General features: G+C 47.3%; 1 protein-coding gene across 2 annotated transcripts in view; it reads left to right on the top strand.

Moving 5' to 3' along the window:
• The window catches only part of ST3GAL2 (ST3 beta-galactoside alpha-2,3-sialyltransferase 2), a 125107-nt gene extending 112698 nt beyond the window's left edge, over nt 1–12409 (top strand). For both annotated transcript variants that reach the window (XM_019505812.1, XM_019505813.1), the window contains 4 exons: nt 5435–5614; nt 7839–7884; nt 8602–8721; nt 9445–12409. In XM_019505812.1, the coding sequence (XP_019361357.1) occupies nt 5435–5614; nt 7839–7884; nt 8602–8721; nt 9445–9618 (520 nt within the window). In that variant the 3' untranslated portion in view covers nt 9619–12409. The remainder of the gene's footprint in view (nt 1–5434; nt 5615–7838; nt 7885–8601; nt 8722–9444) is intronic.
• The last annotated feature ends 6172 nt before the right edge of the window (nt 12410–18581 follow it).

The raw sequence follows: 18581 nt of genomic DNA, 5'->3' as shown, positions 1-18581 counted from the left end.
GGGGGGGGAGAGGGGGAACAACCGTATGCACTGGGCTGTAGCCTGTCACTGGGGGAGCAGCTTTTAATCCAGTTACAGAGGAAATGGCAGGATATGGAGTATAGAGAGCCTGGCTTGGACTTAACCTAGAAAAGCTGAGAGCAGCTGCAGAGGGAACACTGGACCTGACCTAAGACAGGAGTCTTGTAACTCATGATGTTAAAATCCTTCCATCTCTGAGGCGAGGTGGGGACAGGGGTGCATCTGTAACACCCATGGCCCAGCCTTGCAAATCTGCTCACAGAGCAGTTCCTTTAATAAAGGAACCCCTCCCCCAACGTGTCATTCTGAAGGGAGGAGGAGGAGGGAAAGAGAACAATAGACATCTTCTATGCCAATTCTGTTTTCTGGCCTGGGAGGGCTGCCTTGCACCACCATTACAATCATTGCTCTTAGTGAAACACATTTGAACCAGATGTCAGCAACCTACTTTGGCTGAGAGCCACCCCTCCAGTCCAAGTACCGGACTGCTCTCTCCTACTTTTGAGAGTGCTGTAGCCCACTCATCCTGCAGTGAAGAGAGAGATGCTCGAGCTGAGACAGCACTGATGCTAATGGCAAGAGATGCAGACATGCACACAACTGTGCATGCTGCTTAAAGGGAGCTTCTCCCATGGAACAGTGATGTCTTAATGCTCCTCAGCCATCACTGCTGGCTCCTTAAGACAGCATTAGCATAAACTGCTGAGTGCGGGCTCACTTGCCTTAAGGGGCCAAGTAGCATTAACTGGGTGAGATTCTCTCCTGTTGAAGCAAGAAGTTGCCAGCTAAAAGCAATGGATAGAATGTGAGTATTTCCTTTCAGTTGGCCTGATAAGCTACTCTTCTCCCACATAGCCCTCCCAGAGCATCTGTTAGGAGATTTCTGCTGGAATCTGGAGCATCTGCCAGTCGCTTACATATATAGCCTGATTATAGGACTCTGCTGTGGAGCTGAACTCCCACCATGAACAAGGGAAGGCACATTGCACTGACGTTGCAATATGCTTGGATGGTTTTAATGCAACTCCTTTGCTCCAGAGCAGAAGGGGGCACCAGTAGTGCTGTAGGGATCACTCTTTCATGCCAGGGATGGGGGAATTGTGGTCTCTGGCCACACTCACCCAGCTCTTTCCAACCAGGGGAGCAGCGCTGGCTTTCTCCTGAGCTGCAAGGCTTTGGAGGGATAGGGAGTCGAGAAGAATAGTCTCTTCCCAGTGCCACAGAGATTAGGGGATTTATTCAGAAGTGCATTCTGCTGTCCTCCAATGAGAGCTGCTCTATGAATGTGAAGTGGTCTTAGTGCTTACACTGGGAAACCAAGGCACAGAGAGGCAGTGACTGCTTGTAGTGGGCCAGTAAGGGGTGCTTCTGCACTGAGCCACCCACCTTACTGCACCCATACACCTACCAAGCTCTGAGTGTCTGCCCTGGGGCGCCTCTAACTGGCCGACCCCCTTCCTGGAGCACTTGCAAGTCTGGAGTAACCGCCTCATTACCCGGGGCTTGGTTATTGCCCAGGCCCTGTGCTCCCTAAGGTGCACAGGCCTTGTAGACCTTGAGGGCACTTGACCCCCTGCAAGATCTTGGAGTGCTTCCTTTAACCTGAAGCACAGAAAGTAGCCTCCCTTAGTCATTCGAGCCAAGGGAATGCAAAGGCTTGTCCATTCCCTCTCAAGCATGTACCACAATGCTTGTTATAGTGGATAGCTTTATTGGGTAGAGAGGGTAGGCTTGGGGAGGGGTACAAGTCAGAGAAGCATCAAAAGAATACCCTGAGCAAACAGAACTGGCCTGATAGCCATTTAATACACTTCTAAATTACTATAAGCTACCTTTCTAGTTAAGTTTCTGGTAATTTACTCGCTTCAGCGTTCCAGAAGTGGGTGAGGATTGCAGAGGTTCAGTGTGTTGTGTAAAAGTCCCAACATGGCTCTCCTTGTCCCTGGAGAGCCTCTCACTTTAAATAGCCCTATCTGACCTTGCCTGCTAGCTCCAATCAAGGCCAGGTGTTTTATGCTAACCAACCAATTTGAAAAGCATCACACCTTGACCTAGACTCAAGCCCCTGCCCCCAGGTCATGAGGTCAGAGCTCAAGCCATAGGGAGGTCAGATTCCCTCCCTCAGTACCTGTGGTCAGCCACGAATGCAGTAACTCAGGGCATCGAGATTGACAGACAGGTGAGAGGACAAAGAGAAATGAAAAAGGAAAAAAACAAAAAAGAGTAGGCTGGAATGGAGTTCTTTCACACGCCCATGTCCGGAGGGAGTGGGCTGGAGCTGGGATTAGAGCACGGGTGTGCTGGTACCCTGTCCAGTGCTGAATCCCGTTTAGATCACACCTATAACAACTGATGACTCAATGCATGAGGCAAATGTGGAGCTCCAGCTAGCTGGACAATGTGACCAATCAGGCTTTAAGTTGCTCTAGTCCAGAATTAGAAGGTTCTTCATGTCTGTATTGCAGCAGTGCCCTCTGGAGGTTCAGATGTGCAGCCTCATGACAGTCTTGCTCCTCTGTACTTTTTATGGCATTTTGGCATGGCTGCTTCTATGGGATTACAGCCACCTCCTACCTCTTGGTGCCAAGGCCAAGTTCGGAGGACAGGCCTGCAGTTGGGTAAGAGTTGCACCTGGCAAGAGTTCCTTTCCAAGCAAGAGTTCCTTTCACTTTGCTGCCACATAGTGGCACCCATAGGGAAATGAATTTGGACTTTGGACAAATTAGTACAGGGCTGAGATGATGAAAAAGATCGAGATCCCAAGGAGCTTCATGGAGAGAGCCATTTAATTCCTAAATTAATACAGTTTAAGGCCAGAAAAGACCATCTAGAGACCTCTGGCCTTTCCACTTCACAGTGTCATAGGTTGAACTTGGGTGCTTTTCTTGGAGAAGCCCTTTGATTTGAACACTCGGAGATAACGAATCCACCACTCCCAAAGTAGCCTGTTCCAGTAGTTAAAACCCTTGCTGTTAGACATGCATATCTTCATTTTTTATTTGAATTTGTCTGGCTTCAGAACAAGCACTGATGATTGGAAGCTGCTTTTCTCTGCTTGTTGAGAGTCCTTTTGGCACATACTTCTCCATAAAGTACTTGTGCTGTAATGGAGTCTCCTCAAGCATTTTTTGATAAGCTAAGCAGAACTGAGTTCTTTAAGTCTTGCTCTGTAGGAGCAATCTAACGTCTGTCTGCACGCTACATTCTAGTATCTTTCTCCCTAGACACAGCAGTAAAAGCAGCTCCAATTTGTTACATCCAACAACAACCTCCCATTTGTACATCCAAGGATCGATCACGGCAACCCCTTTTTGCCACATCATCATACTGAAAACTCAGGTTGAGTTAGCTTCAGAGTTCCTGCTTTCCTAGATTCTGTCCTGTATTCTATAGGCATGATCTGCTTTCATGTTGTATTAAAATGCATCCAGATTGCTCCTGCCCTTCTTATTTACCACCCTGCTGCTGATTTTTGTTATCCACAGATTTTCTCTGTAGTGACTTTCATTTTTACTTTCAAATCTTTGATGAAAATGTTGAATAGCATCAGGCCTAGTAACCCTCCCTGTGGATCTGCACTAGAAATGCTTCCGTTCCATGTGGATTCCCTATTGACTCTGTTCTTTAAGAATTGTGAGCCAGTTCTCAATCTGTTTAATATGTGCTCCCAGTTATACTCGATTTATTTTCAATCAAAATATTGCATGGTACTTAGTCAAATGTCTTACAGATAGCTTTCTACTTCTGTGACTCCCTCTTGTTGCCCAGGATTGACATCATACTAACTGACTTATAGTATTTTCAGGTCATCCCAGCTGCCTGTTTTGAAAATAGGGACAATATTAGCTCATGTGTGATCTTCTGGAATCTCCTCATTGTTTCAAGATTTATTACAAGTTCATATGAGCAGGCCTGAGATCTCTTGGGGAAAAGTTATCCAGGCCTGCTGATTCTTCTTTAAAATATTTCTCTTTAGTAGATTTTATTTTTTTTTTAAATTTTCTTCTTCATTTCAAATGGACTGAAAAGTACTCCCTCATCCTTGCTTCATGATATAAGTACATCATCCTGCTGCTTTCTAAACGAGTAACACAAATATTTATTGAAGTCTTTTAAAAATCTTTTTCTTTTCCTGCATTATTAACAATTTTACCATTTCTGTCTAGTAATGGGCCTGTACCACTTCTAGGGTTTCTTTTGAATTATATTTCTAAGTTATTGCAGGACTGGAGAAGTTCTGTTTAATTGAGGTGCATCTCAAAATGCAAGTCAAGATGTGTGCTCTGTCCTCCACTGAAAATTCAAGAATGACCCAAGGCAGTAGGGATTTCTAAATATCGCTGCATGAATGTTTAGTGATTGGCGAGCAGAGTGGTTTTTCCCTCGTTCTCAAGGTAGTTCAAGTGGCAATATGACTTGTCCTCACTGAGGAATATTGGGAGCTAGGAACTCTGTTCGCCTGGGTGGAAAAAATGGTTTTTCTCCCCCATAATTGCTGCTTCATTATTGCTTGTGCTACTTCTGAAGCATCTAGTGCTGGATACTCTAAAACAGGATACTGATTTGGATAGCTCCCTGGCTTAGCAGTTTCCGTGTGCCCATAACATGTCACACTTTAGCAGCTAGAATCGCTACCTAAAATTGCAGCCACATTTTGCCAATCAAACTCTTTCTAAACACCTAATGCAAAACAGTCCTTGCCCCCAGGACCTTATAGCTGAAATAGTCGAGAAGAAGGCTGGGATGGGAATGAGGTGAAGAACTCAAGTGACTTGTCCCAGATCACCCAGCAGCTCAGTGGCAGAGATAATAGAAGTCGGCTCTCCAGAGTCTGTCTAGCACTGTCTGCTTCTTCTGTGTGATTAACTGCTGCATGCTTGGAAGGATGTATTTGAATAACTGAGCTATAATATGTTTGTGCATCTCTGGATGTTAGTCAAGTTTCTTGCCTGGAACACGGCTGTTGTAACACTGTGAAGTATCACAGCTGAAATTCAGAAGTGTTGGGCACCCAGAACTCCAGCTGAAACTTAAGGGCGGCAGCAGTCATTTAGAACCCCTTACTCTGAATCAGTGGATGCAACTTTGTTCCTTTTTAGGAAGTACATCAATCTTCATCTCCCTGGTTGCAAAGTTTAGTTTTTTCCTTTTAAAGTTTTTCCCCATGTTTTTTAAAGAGGTATGGTCAGAATGTAAAAACCTTTGTTAATGTAATGCCAGGTCTGGAAACTGAGCGCACAGTGAGGGACTACAAGATTCCTGGCATTAATAATTACTCATCTCTGGTTGCGCAGATGTTTCTTATTGATAAACAGGTTTTCAGTTTCTGTCTCTTTCACTAATTAGCTTGTTCTGTGCAAGTGACAAGGAAATCATGAAATGCTGCCTTTCTAAGTCCCAACTCTCTCTGCAGAATGAACCAGGCCCCAACGGTAGGTTTTGAAGCAGATGTCGGGAGCAGGACCACCCACCACTTCATGTACCCAGAGAGTGCCAAGAACTTGCCTGCTAATGTGAGCTTTGTGCTAGTGCCCTTCAAAACCTTGGACTTGCTGTGGATTGCTAGTGCCCTGTCAACTGGACAGATCAGATTGTAAGTACCCAATTGGACAGTCATGCTGGTGGGTGAAAGAAGCCTTCCTTCTGAAAGGCAGTTGACTACCACATCCATGGCACTGTGTACCCAGCTCTGCATCATGTGGGTCAGAAGGCAAAAGTGGCATTGTCTATGGGATTCGCAGCTTTTCACCCCAATGCCACTGGCAGGGAAGCAGTGAACAAATGTCCTCTTTAGTGGCTGTTCATTTGCTTCTGTTAAGGACATGATCCTGTTCCACTGAAATGCAATGGGGAACATTGCCAGTGGCTTCCTTAGATAAAAGATTGAGACTTAAATGAGTGTGTTTCATTCCAGTACTCCCTAGTGTTCTGAGACCTCAAATGAGCTCCCCTGGAAGCTGCTGCTCAGGGTCAGAAAGGGGACTTTTGGTAAGAGAACAGAATTACAAAGCAAGCTTCCCTCTGCTGCCCTCATTGTCCTCTCCCCTTTTCATAGCTCCATGTGTGAAACAGGGTACTTTATTCCTTAGGGTTGTTGGGCTGGTTGCACTCTGCAGCACTGAACTGCCTTGGAAGGCATAGGAGCAGACTGCAGGGAGCCACAGCCTGATGGAGCCTAATTAAAGCATCTACATTTTGTTCCTGAGGTTGACATGCAGCCATGCCCCAGGCACAGTGTGGCTTTTTAAAGAAGTGTTTCATGTTCCAAGCCAAATCAGCTAAATCAAGTCCAAATCCACGAGTCAGTTCAGAACCATAAGTGGCCCTACAACTGGCAAACATCATCCACCCCCACCAGGGGCTTCAGATATTTCCAAAGTCTTCTGGCGGGCATCCTACGGGCAGGCCCAAGCCCGGAGGCTTGGGGTTCAGATGCCCTCAAGTTTCACCTGCCCTCAGCCATATGGCTGCAGGAACAAGCTAAGGAGGAGCCTCCCATTTCCATAAAATGAGCATTAAGCCCCAGCATCTCAGCAGGTACTAAACCAGTCCAGAAGAACAGTTATCCCTGAGAGAGCTTAAGGACAACTGCCTTCTTGGAACCAGATACGTGGTTTTTCCCCTGCCAGGCATAGTGTGGCTGGCTGGCCAAAGCCAGTACACCCAACAGGTGCTTGGATACTTTTCCAGAAGCAACCATGAAACTGAAAATGGAAGTATGTAGTCCAGTGTGGGTGAGGAGAGGAGGGGATGGAAGGGAATGACCCATGTCTCTTGCTGCTGGGAGCCTTGCTATGACACTCTGCGGAATCTTGTTCCACTGATGGGTCTCTTGTCTCCACCTCAAGCTTGTTTGTAAAGTCCTTGTTAAGGCTGGAGCTTGCAGCTGAAGGCACTGTGTGTAATTGGAGTCTCTTGTCTACCTGCAAGTGTGCTCTCAGGCTGGTGATTGGCTCACTCTTAAACCTTAGTGACTGGGGACTAGCCCTATCAGTTAGAGGGCAGGGATTGTTTACAGCAAAGATGTCCTTGGGCTGCCCTTCAGGGTGTAGGTAGGATGCTGTGAGGTGTTCAAGTGTTCCGATGGGCACAGTTAAACTACACAAGCCTCCTTTTGAACATTTCTCACAAAGCAAGACTAAAAGGCAAAGTGAATGGAAAGTAACTTTAGGAAGGAGCAACAGGAAATGCTTGATGTCTCTCTGTCACCAGCTGCCAAAGAGGGTAAGGATACCTGCCCTCTGTCCAGCACCCAGAGATCTCTGCTCGGAGTCTGAAGTAGCTTCTCATTCTCTGGTGAGGTTCAGTTGCTTACTGTGCAGTGTCTGTCAAACCTGGAGGTTGCAATACAGTGTGATCGCTCTGTGTTGGGAGATAAGGGCTGGCTGCTCTCATGCTCTGTGGCAGAGGCTGGTCAGCATGAAGGGTCAGGAAGAGGTTTGTTTTTCTGTCTCTGGGATCTCCCTGTTTTACAGCAGGAATTGGTACCATCTGCATCAGCATGATCCATCTGCCATGTAGTGGATAGGCTGCACATTGGCCAGACCTCTCCCTTGCCATAGTATGAAAGGGGGTTATGAGAGGGCTGGTACCTGCCTCCTAAGGCCTGACTTGGGGGGATACATTAGCAGGTGCTGGGTCTTCTGAAGTTCATAGGAATATTCATTGCTTGGGCTACTTTGTGAATCTGGACCCAAGTGACTGACTTCCCCATTTAATACTGCTCTACTTTGAATGCACCCTCTCATCATAACCCCTTGTGTGGGCTCAGGGAGCACTGAGGACACAGGAAATAATTTGCCTTTTTGCTGTTTCAGCACATATGCACCTGTGAAGCCTTTCCTTCGGGTGGACAAAGAAAAGGTAAGGCTGGTGCTGGGCCCCCTTGGCATACACTGTCCTGACTGTTTTGCAGGGAGGGGGAGGGAGGATGATCCAGAACACCTGTTCACTTTCTTCTTTGCCCAAGAAATCCATCCTCCTTGTCTTCTCAAGAACATTTCCTTAAAGTCTGCTTGTGGCCGTTCTCCGTGGAGAACTTGGCTAGCCCATCTAGTCAGGCTTGGAACACAGCCCAACCACCTTTATGACTTTGCCTCTAATGTGAAAAAGGCCAAGCAGGTTCCTGAGGTAGTTAGATTTCAGCAGAAGTTGCTGCACTTCACAACAAGGGTACTACACATTTTCCTGACTCATAGTTCATTTGAGTTTCATGGATCACTTTTTCCCAAAGACTGCATCATTTTATGTCATCTCACAGCTGATCTTGCATTCAGCACTGTCTCTTAGAGAAGGATTGAGTGGGATTTGGCTGGTTTTAGTAGAGTGTGCCAACAAACTGCAGGAGCCAAGAAAATGTTAGACTGACTTGGCAAGGCATGTGAAAGTATGCGGTTTCTTGGTACCTGGACAGTGTGGTGAAGCAGCTAATGTGCTTGTCGTGTAGATGAGTTATGGCAGTCCTTTTCAGCTTGTATACACATGTTCATTCATGAACAATTTGGGCCTGTGCTTCTCATCCTTTTTCCGTTTTTAGGAGAATTTCTATAATCTGAACTCTAAAGTTTGACTTCCTTGTAGGTGCAGATCTACAATCCGGCTTTCTTCAAATACATCCATGACCGATGGACAGAGCACCATGGTCGATACCCATCCACAGGGATGCTAGTGCTATTTTTTGCTCTTCATGTTTGCGATGAGGTAAGGGTTTGAAGGGGTTGATGATGCCATTGGCATGGAGCATGGGAGTTGGTTTCCTATGTGAAATCCAACCCCCTGCTGCCTTCATCTTCAAAAGGAAAAGTATCTAGTCCTGGCCATCAGGTTCTTAGCACAGTGGCTGAAATCTGCCACAGTTCCCAGTGGTGACCTGTTTCCCAGCTGCAGGTTGCTGTCTTTCTTTGTATCCACTCTTTGCTAAAGTGGCCTCCTAAAACTAATCCCAAGTCATTCATTGGCTTAGCAGGATTCCCTCCAGTTGAAGGGCATGTATTTCCTGTGAGAGTCCTGGTATCCCCCATTCCCTCAAGCTTTGTGTAGCATCATAATGGCTTCTGCTTTTCAGTTTGGACTTGGGCAGCTCAATCTGTGCTGATGGGATGTCTTAGAAATGTCTTGAATGGATGTGCCTTGTAATGCCTGAGCTGCAGATAGTCAGCTCAGGAAACCTTTCTTTGTATCTGTTGTACATTATGTTAGTGGGGGGTGGAATGTAGGCTTTCCCAGTCTACCATCAGCCATTGATCCAGTATCCCGTGTTCTTCAGTGGCTTATGCCTGCTACTTTAGAGGAAGACAGAAAATGCTATAATGCACCTTCTTGTGCTTTTCCACAATGGGCTTCATGCCCAGGATCATGGTTTCCCAGTCCACCTTGCAGTAAGTACCACTAATGTTACTGGTATCCCTCTTTCTCTTGCTACAGGTGAATGTCTTTGGATTTGGTGCAGACAGCCGAGGTGACTGGCACCACTACTGGGAGAACAATCGTTATGCTGGAGAGTTCCGGAAAACCAGGGTGCATGATGCTGACTTTGAAGCTCACATCATTGACATGCTGGCAAAGACCAGCAAGATTGAAGTTTATCGTGGCAACTGATGTGCCAGAAGACTCTGTGCTTCAGCTGTTATTTCAGAATCAGGTTTCAAGAAATGGGATGACTGTCATGGCCTCCTGCCCTAAGGATGGGTGGGCAAATCTTGCTGTGACAGATCCCGGATCAATCAAGATGAGCTATTGGGTTCATTCTGTGGTCCCTCATGACCACTTGTGATGGTTTGGCTAAACAGAATACTTGGTTCCTTCAACGAATCAGGTTTGGAGAGACAAGGAGACTCTCTTTTTTTTCTTTAAAAACAAAGCATCCTGTTTGGGATAAAAAGGATTCACAAGCAAAAATCTGTTGCGGATTTAAGTCGTATGCTTCTGACCCAATCTCCTTGCGGTCAAGCCAAATGCTGCTCTTTTTAAAAATAATTAAGTCAGAAGAAAGCCCTAACAATCACATTCCCAGGCCCAGGGAGAAGCCGCATGTTTGGACCATTCTCCTGTGCAACGGCAGTCTTCTGGGAGCTTCAGCACTGACTCGCCGTATAGAACAGGGTGGGATTTTTGCCCAATCTCCCACATTCTAAGCTCTAACTAGAACAGTTTGGAACAAGCTTGGGGCATCTGGGCAATTTTCTTCCTTTCTTTCCCTTTGATAATGGCAATCGTTCTCCTGGAGGAGGTTTCCTGCATTGTTATTATAATTATCATTATTAGTATTATTTTTTGTACAATCAGGTTCAAAACGCTGAACAGACTGTTGGTTATTGTGTGTGGTCACAATCATTTTGACTCAAAAGGTCTAACTTGGCAAAGGACGGGGTGGGGGAAGGGCTCAGTTTTTGGGTGGGTGCTGTACCCAAACTGTTAGGTATGAGCCTGCTGAGGAGACTTCTCACCAAGTTGAAGATTTTAGAGCTTGTGGAAATATTCAAAGGAAAGCCCCTGTCACAGCAGTGAGGCAGGATCAGGCTGCTCAGGGAACTGGGTTGGGTGTAGACTGGAAGTCTGAAATTGGCCAGTGTTTAGAGCTACCTGGGAGCTATTCCTAGGGGATAGGAGGAAAGGAAGGGAAATCTCAGGTGAAGCCTGGTGTCCTTCTTTCCTTTCATCCTTGTTCTAGGATTAACTAGTTGTGTGGTGGACTGAGGAGGAAACCATGCCAAAGGCAGAACCTGTGGCCTAGACACCTTGTCCCCCATTCTACTAATTTCCAGCTGAGCTTTAGAGCGGGTAGGGAGAATTCCCTTCATACACCAGTTACCTCTTCCTAATCTTAATCCACAAGGCACCTTTTTTTTAAACTCTTTTCCTCCACCAGCATCCCCTGGCACCTCCTCCACTTGAAAGCCCATTGCGTCTCCCAGAAGAGAATGTCCTCACAACAAGGGGTCCAGGTGAAAATATACTGGTTTCTTGCAAGGTTGTGATGAAAGTGGAGATGGTGGCAGCCCATTGCTTGTGGTTGGCTAAGGTGCCACTTCACTGTGTTCACTGTAAATAGCAAGGCTTACCATCACAAAAACACTAATATCTAAGCTGTATTGCAGTCTGGCAAGCTCCATCTATAGGAAAGGGACTGTCCCAATGAGCTAATTTAGTTACAGCTGATTATAGACAGAGGCTCTTCTCTCTTTAGATGGCTGCTTCTCAATAGTGTTGCTTATTGGCCCCTGCAGGGACAGTCGTAACAGCTAGCAAGCGTTGTCTGGTGGGCTTGCAAAGAAAGGCGCTGGGGAGAGGCGGTGTGGGGGAGAATGTTCCAGGGAAATCCCCATCAGACACCGTACAAACTGTACAAGGCAGCGTGCACTGTCAGCCAGAACAGTCTCAGCTGCAGTGGTGGCATGTGGGGAAAAATGTTGGATTTCATTTTAAATTTGGGATGAAGGAACAATTCAAAATAACCTTGAAGTGAAATATGGCTATTGGTTTTCAAGTGTATCTTCCAGCCAAAAGCCTGAAGTCCTCCCTCCATTTATATTCATGAGAGAACTGCAGGGTTTGGCTCATGAATATATATGTTTTTGGTCAGGGCATGGAGTTAAAGGGTAGTGGGAAAGGCTTCTATGTAATAACCACTGAAAGGAGTACCTGATGCATACTGGTTTTACTGGCTGCCTTTGACAAAGCAGAAACTCTTTGTAGACCTTTGACTCTTTGCAAACCCTGAAGGATGTCATGCCCTTTCCCCGTATCCTTTTTTTGCTCAAATTGGGTCCTACTGCTGGAATAGAGCCCAGGCTGAGTCATCCAAGCCAAGTTCATGCATGGCTCTGGGAACCATTGTTTCTTTTGCCTGCGTTTGGCCTTAAGTGTGCAGGTATTCAGGTGAGAGCAGCTCCCCTGAAGGCAGGATGCAAGTAGAGAAATTGGAGGTGGCTTCCCTGTGAGCTGGGCTGTGTTCTATTAGGGAATAAATCCCAGAGCCAGACAGGGTGTGTGTAAAGGGATGTATGAGTTTGGGAGATCAAAGGAGAATGCCTGCCTCTTTCTTAGCCAGTTGGTGCTGGAAGGACTGAAAGCATACAATCATGCCAAACAGTATTGAATGGAATAACTTATTATTCCTGCTTGTATCTTAGGACACGTCTATGCTAGTGGCTGTAAAGAAGAAGGATCCCAGTCTGACATACCCATGGTGACCAAAGCCCCTAGCGTAGAAGCAGTTATAGTGGCAAAACTGAACTTTCACCAAGGCAGCTCATTTCACATGTGGTTGATCATTTATTTAACTTAGTACAAAGGTCAGTTTTGCCAGGTTAGCTGTATCCATTCTTAGGAGTGCAGCATGGCGTTGTATACCAATATTGCTGCAGTAGTGAAGGGCTCATGGAGTAGACAGCCATAGCTGAAATGTGTGATACTGGGAGAAAAGGGGCCCAGTAGTGGCTCAGATCTCCTTGTTGCAATAGCTATTTAAACATTGATAGTGTTTTTTTTTTTCTCCTTTTGTATCTGTGACTCCTGTATAGCAGTCACTCCTAGGTTTGTTTTTGTTTTGACTTTTTTCTTTCTGCAGTGGTGAAACTCAAGTCTTAGGACCTGCTACAGCAGCCAAGTGATGGCTCCTGTTGTTGGGTCTACAGGGCTCTAAATAAGTAGGCTGGATGAAGGTCTGAGACCTTAAATCTAAAAGTTCTGCTTGTGATATCGTGTAGCCGCTTTGGATAGTCCAGGCAAAACAGCAACTCCTCCATTGTAGTGCCCCACCGGGGCTTGTAATGATAACTTGGAAACCAAAAATCAGCAGGTCATTCTATGAATTGCATGCTGGAGTTTTGACAGGACAGTGAAACCTGAATTCTTTCCTCACCCCTTTCTTCCTGGGAGACAGAGGAAGGAGGAGGGATTTATTTCAAGCCCTGGTTTCAACTCTGTTTTTAGAAGAAATAAAAAATTAAAAACTTAGCAACAAAGAGTGCCTTGAATCATCTACCGTCTGTTAAACTGGATGCCACTTGCTCCCCGCGTTGTCTGCGAGCACAGTTTGTTAATGTTGCCTGTTTTCACCAGTGGTCTCAGCTGCTTCCTTCATTACTTCCATGCTTCTGTGTTTATGACAGATTGGAGCTTGATGCTGGGGTTAGCTGAAAAATGGTTATTATAATGGGGAAGGCAGAGAGGTTGCCAGCTGCTTCCTTTCATGGAGATGCTGCTGACATTCCAACCTCTTCCTGCTCTCCGTGGTGGGCAATGTCAAGTAAGGAGAGAGAGCTGCACTTGGTTAAAATCTCCAGTTGATGGTTTTGGTAAAAGTGATCTGGCTCCTGTCAAGTGGAAGAAGGAGGTACTGGCTTGACAACTGAGTGACAGGAGCTGTCCCACCAAACATAGGATCTCTCCAGGCTTCTGGTGCTCTGACTTCCTGCAGAGCATGCTCCGGGCAAAATTCTGCTTTGCTCTAGGATGTCTCAGGGGTATGGAGGCAGCCTTTTTAAAGTGACTGATTTATGAAATGGCATCTTTGCCCTGTGTGATAGCCTGGATCCCACTAAGATGTCAGTTTTGTGTCCAGGAGAAACCAACAAACATGGTTTGCGACCTAAAGAACATGACTTACAAGGAAAAGATGGAAGTACTGAGATGATTTAGTCTGGAGAAGAGAAGACCAAGGAGGGATCTGAAGACTCTGCAGATATATGAAGGGTGGTTATAAAGAGGATGGCGCTAGATGGTTCTCTGTCCACAGCGGGCAGGGCAAGATTAAATGTTCTTAAATAGCAACAGGGCACATTTTAGGTTAGATATAAGGAAGAATTTTTGAACTCTGAGGGTGACCAAGCAGTGTGACAAATTACCTGGAGAGGCTTTGGAAACTCCATCGCTGGAACTTTTTAAACTGCAGGTTAGGCAAACCTTTATCTGGGATAGTTTAACTGGAAGTTATCTTGCCTTGAGCGGGGGGTTGGATTAGCTGACCTCCATCCTTCCAGCCCTGTTTCCCTACAATTCTGCATTTTGCCCTGCACAACTAAATCTGTTCTGTGGTAGGTGCCTGGAAGCAATTGAGCATGACCAGGGAGTTTGTAATGCCAATGGTGCTCCTTTCCAAGTCAGTTTCACCAAGATGCACATAAATACAGTGCAGAATCCCGAGGCTGTAGATGACCAAACATTCTGACTGGGGACTGGTTTTGGAGTTCATGGTGATGATGGTACCTGCCACAACTGCCCTATACTTTAGTGTTTAGAGCACTCTGATATATGAGAGATGGGCACAAACCGGAGATGAGGAAGTTTTGGATCTCAAGTCTCCCATGTCCTGGGCAAAAATCCTAACCACTAGGGTATATGAGAAGAGTCTTTATACTGAGGTCAGTGCAGTTGTCTGCAGACAGGTTTCCCTGCTCAGGTCATGAGTGCTGCTAAGATGGCTATGTCTTATGCCAGGGGTTTTCAATGGAGTGGGTGGTACTTGAGATCGCCTCAAGGGGTAATTGGCAACAGGTGGCACTTCTGCTGCTGTACTTTTGCCACCATATGGTTGTCGATCAGCTGCGGGGAACATCATTCCCCCTCAATCGACTGGCTGCTGGAGGAGCCTAACCCCCACAGCTGGTCTGGCTGCGGGGGGACTCCTGCCTTCTCGACTGGCCACCAGGGGGTACACCGACCCAAAAAGGTTGAAAACCCTGGTCTTATGTAGTCAACATAAAGGAGAATCCCACCACATATATTAATGAGATAAATCATCTCCTGGCCAATGGAAGGTCCAACTCTGGAAGTGTTTAAGTGCTTCCTAGTGAAGGGCAAGGCAGAGCTATGCAGTTCTGCAGGGCAAAGTAGAATGCTCCTCTGGAAGCCCCGAGCTCCCCAGTGAGACTTCAGGAGAACCACACATATACGCTGGGGAAGTAGAAGACCCCTGTTCGGGACTTGGCTGGCAGCTGTCTCAGACATCTAGTGGGCCAAGTAGAATTGTGCCCTCCCTCCCCACTGCTTGGTGTGTGCTCCCCAGCCAGAGCAGGCTGTCAAAACTTTCCTTTTTCAGCTAGTTCCTCTCTCTTTTTGCAAACAGTCTCTAGCACATTGTGTCACAAGGATTTGCTAACACTTGTGTCTCCTTGGCAGACTGGCCAATGGATGCCTGCGTTGGCATGCTGTGAGCAAGCCCCATGGAAACAGGACTGTGGGGTGCAGTGTCTACAAGTACCACTGTACTGGCCATGGAGGAAACAGGAGGCAGAAGCAGAGGCAGTGGGCAAGGTGTGCTATCTCCTTCCATCGGGCAACACAGACAAATTTGGCTTGGAGTTGATGGGGACTGCCCCAGTTCATTATTGGCATTCTCCACCCCCACACAACCTTTCATAAGTAGAGTCCATGTTGCACAGCTGTTGCTGCAGTCTGGTTGGTCTGTGGTGGTTCTGTCCCAATGACTTTTGGAAGAAAAGGATGGTTCCAGTTCTGCAAAGATGACTGGTCTCTCCTTAACTGCATGGAGGTGAGCAGGACCACGCAGTGCAGCAGGATCCTTCATGAGCATCTCTGCTGAATTGGAACCCAGCTTGTCACAAGCTGCTGAAGTGGAGAGTTTCTTTGTGGTGCTTCCATAAGTCCTTGGGATCCTACTGAACTTATGGTCATTTACCAAATGCCTTGGAAGGGACTCCTGGCCCAGCTTTTGTCTGCTGATCTAACATCTGTGTGCCAGCCTTTCCCATTGCGTCTGTGCTTTGCTATCTCTGTACACGATGGCTGTCTTAATCCAATTTTACATTGGTTAATTTAAACATGCATCAGAGATGTTGTATTACTTCCTTTCGTTGTCAGGTCCCTGCTGGTGCTATGCCTTCTTCTCCCCTCCTCCTTCCTGCTCTTTGGTTATTATGTGCACTTTTATTGTATTTGGGTTTCTGGGTTTTAGTTTGTCTTGGTTTTTTTCCTTTCACGTGTTACAGTGGGGTTTATTTTATGCTTTACTGTACACAATAAAATCTGTAACTGTTCCTCCTCCTCCTGGCACGTGCCCCTCCAGCCTCTCATATTGAATAGAATCTTCGTTAAAGATCAGCTGCTGGTGGCCATCACTGCTGTGGAAGAAAGAAAAAATGATTGTATTGGCCAAAAAGCTATTGTTCCTCCAACCAACTTTCTCACTATGGGTCAAGGATCCCTGACTTGCCTTATTTTGTGCTAAGTGTTAAACAAATTGCTACCTATTCCACTTACCAGTAATACTTGCAAGGTTTGCTGAGAGGCTCCTACACTGTCCTGTAACATATGTCATAATCCCAGCTTGATCAGTTACTTGGATCCCCATAATGGAAACAGTCTATTTTCAAAACATCTCGACTCTATGGGGTGATCAAGTAGATCCCCATATTTATGAACTTGAGCGTTACAGTCCTATTGAAATGTTGGTTGCGCACTTGTTTGTTTGAGTGCGTTTAGTAGCACAGTTCCTTCATAGAATAGAGGTGGGGATAGAGCATGAAAAAGATTGTTTCTGCTCATGATACAGATCAGAAGTGACTCCAGTCTAAAAGTGCCTTGGTTGCATTGGGAAGTAGCCTCTAGTCGAACCCCAGGGACCTGTGCTGGGAGGGTGCACTAATAGTCAAACAGTCACTCATGACCACTGTGGCAAGTCCAGCATTAAGGAAATGTGTTCTGAGATTCAATGACAGTGAGGAGGTGAGATGGGGAGAATTTTCTGTACTCTGCCCTGCAGGTGCTGTGCATGAGGCTTGTGCTTTCCACTGCTCCACATCCTGGCCTCTGTTCTCTAGCCAGGAGGGTTTGGGGGGGAGGTGAAGGCTGTGGCTTCCCTCCCCAGCCTCCTGCTTTCCTGGGTGGAGGATGGGAAAAGGGAGGCCTAGCACTAAACATGGCAAGAGCATAAAGTATAGGGAGACATAACCTGTTACAGCACCCATAGTGTTTATAGGTAAGGTAGGAGAAGTTACCTCCTTATCTATTGAAAGTCCTTTATGCAGCTCTTCTTGGCTACAGCATTCTCCGAATGCATGTTGAGGGGCAGGCAGGGATTACTGCTGGTCTGGTCTGGGTCGGGTGACCACCTTCCCTAATTGGGCCAGACAGTTCCAGAATGGGGACATCAAGTCCCAATCCCAAGCTGCATGACTGGGACAGCATTTGTCCTGGATTCATAGTATCCTGCAGGGATCTGTGTTTGGGAAGCGGTGGGTTTCCTTTTGCAGGCTGTATGAGGCTACTGGGAGTGGGATGCAGGGGGTGCCATGTGCATGTGTGCTCCTGCTCACATGCACATAGCTGGGAATACAGCCAGGTAGCATGGAGAGAAGCTTCCTGCAGGTAAGTCTGTGGGGGGGAAAGGGAACATAGGGAACAGATTGAGGCCCTCATGGTGAGGGAGGGAGTGTGGTGGGGTGGGGGGCACTGCCCAGCCAAGACTATGCATGGGGCCAGGGCCACTGGTGGCTCATCTTTGTGGGGGCAGGCGTGGCTACCCACAACTTCGCACACTTCCAGGGGGACATGGAGAAGCACGTTTCCCCCAGATTTGTGTGCGGAGTGGGGGCAGATGCGGGCTGTCAACCGCAGCCTTGGGGCTCCCTACTCTGCTGCCCTCCCCCTGGGGGCCTCACACTGGCTACACTGCCATGGTGAGATGCCTCCTGCCCACCCACCAGCAGGCAGGGGGAGGAGAGGGGGTAGCACAGAGGTCCCAGGGGAAAGGCAGCAGGGCAGGAAGCCCCAAGTCCACAGCAGGCAGCCTGTATCTGCCCTGCTTGGCTCAGCTCTGCTTTGACTTTACCCCTGGCAGGAGTGGGGAGGCTGGCATGTGTACTGCCTTTCCATTTTGAAAAGGTGGTCACCCTAGGTCTGGAGCAGACCTCACCTGGAGGGATAGAAGAGGCAAGCTTATTTAGAGAGCTTCTTCAGTGTAAAGCTAGCAGCAGATCCCTTGACTTCCCTGGCTGGTTGCAGAGCAGCAGGGGCCAAACTCAGGGCAGGATTTGCAGTGCAAGAGCCCAGCTCTAGCATGAGCTGAGTGGCTGTAAGCGTTCGTGACTCAGAGCCCTGGCAAAGCCCTTCTGAGGGAAAGCAGCGCCAGCCACTGGTAGTGGTGGTCTTCTGTTCTGCCTGGAGTCTGACGCAGCAGTATGTCCCTGTCTGGGTCTGCATACATCAGGAACACTTAGAAAGCAGTGGCAAGAAAGGAGATGCCTTTGATAAAGGGGCTGCCTTGCATTTTCAGGGGAGGGGGGGGGAAGGGGAGCCAGTCAGTCTGTACAGGGATGGAAAGTTCACACCCAAACTTACATCCCAGTGACTAATAGTTTTGGGCCTAGCCCCTCAGCAGCCATGGCTTCCAGTAATTCCCTGTCTGGAAGTGCTGGCAGGGGGCAGGTGTGAGCACATATTTCCCAGGCTTGGGTCTCCCCAAACTCACCTTTCTGTCCATTGTATCTGGTTCATTGGTGTGGGGACTCGTCTTGGGGAGGCAGGAGGAAGTGAAAACACACCCTTGGGCTGGTGGTGCTGCTGCAGTCAGGGGGAACTGCTCAGAGTTGGGCTGAGGG

The sequence above is a fragment of the Gavialis gangeticus genome, unplaced genomic scaffold (assembly GCF_001723915.1).
Source record: "Gavialis gangeticus isolate Ggan-Ray unplaced genomic scaffold, GavGan_comp1, whole genome shotgun sequence".
In the NCBI taxonomy this organism is placed as follows: Eukaryota; Metazoa; Chordata; order Crocodylia; family Gavialidae; genus Gavialis; species Gavialis gangeticus.
Note: the sequence above shows the minus strand (reverse complement) of the source record. Positions and strands in the feature narration are given on the sequence as shown.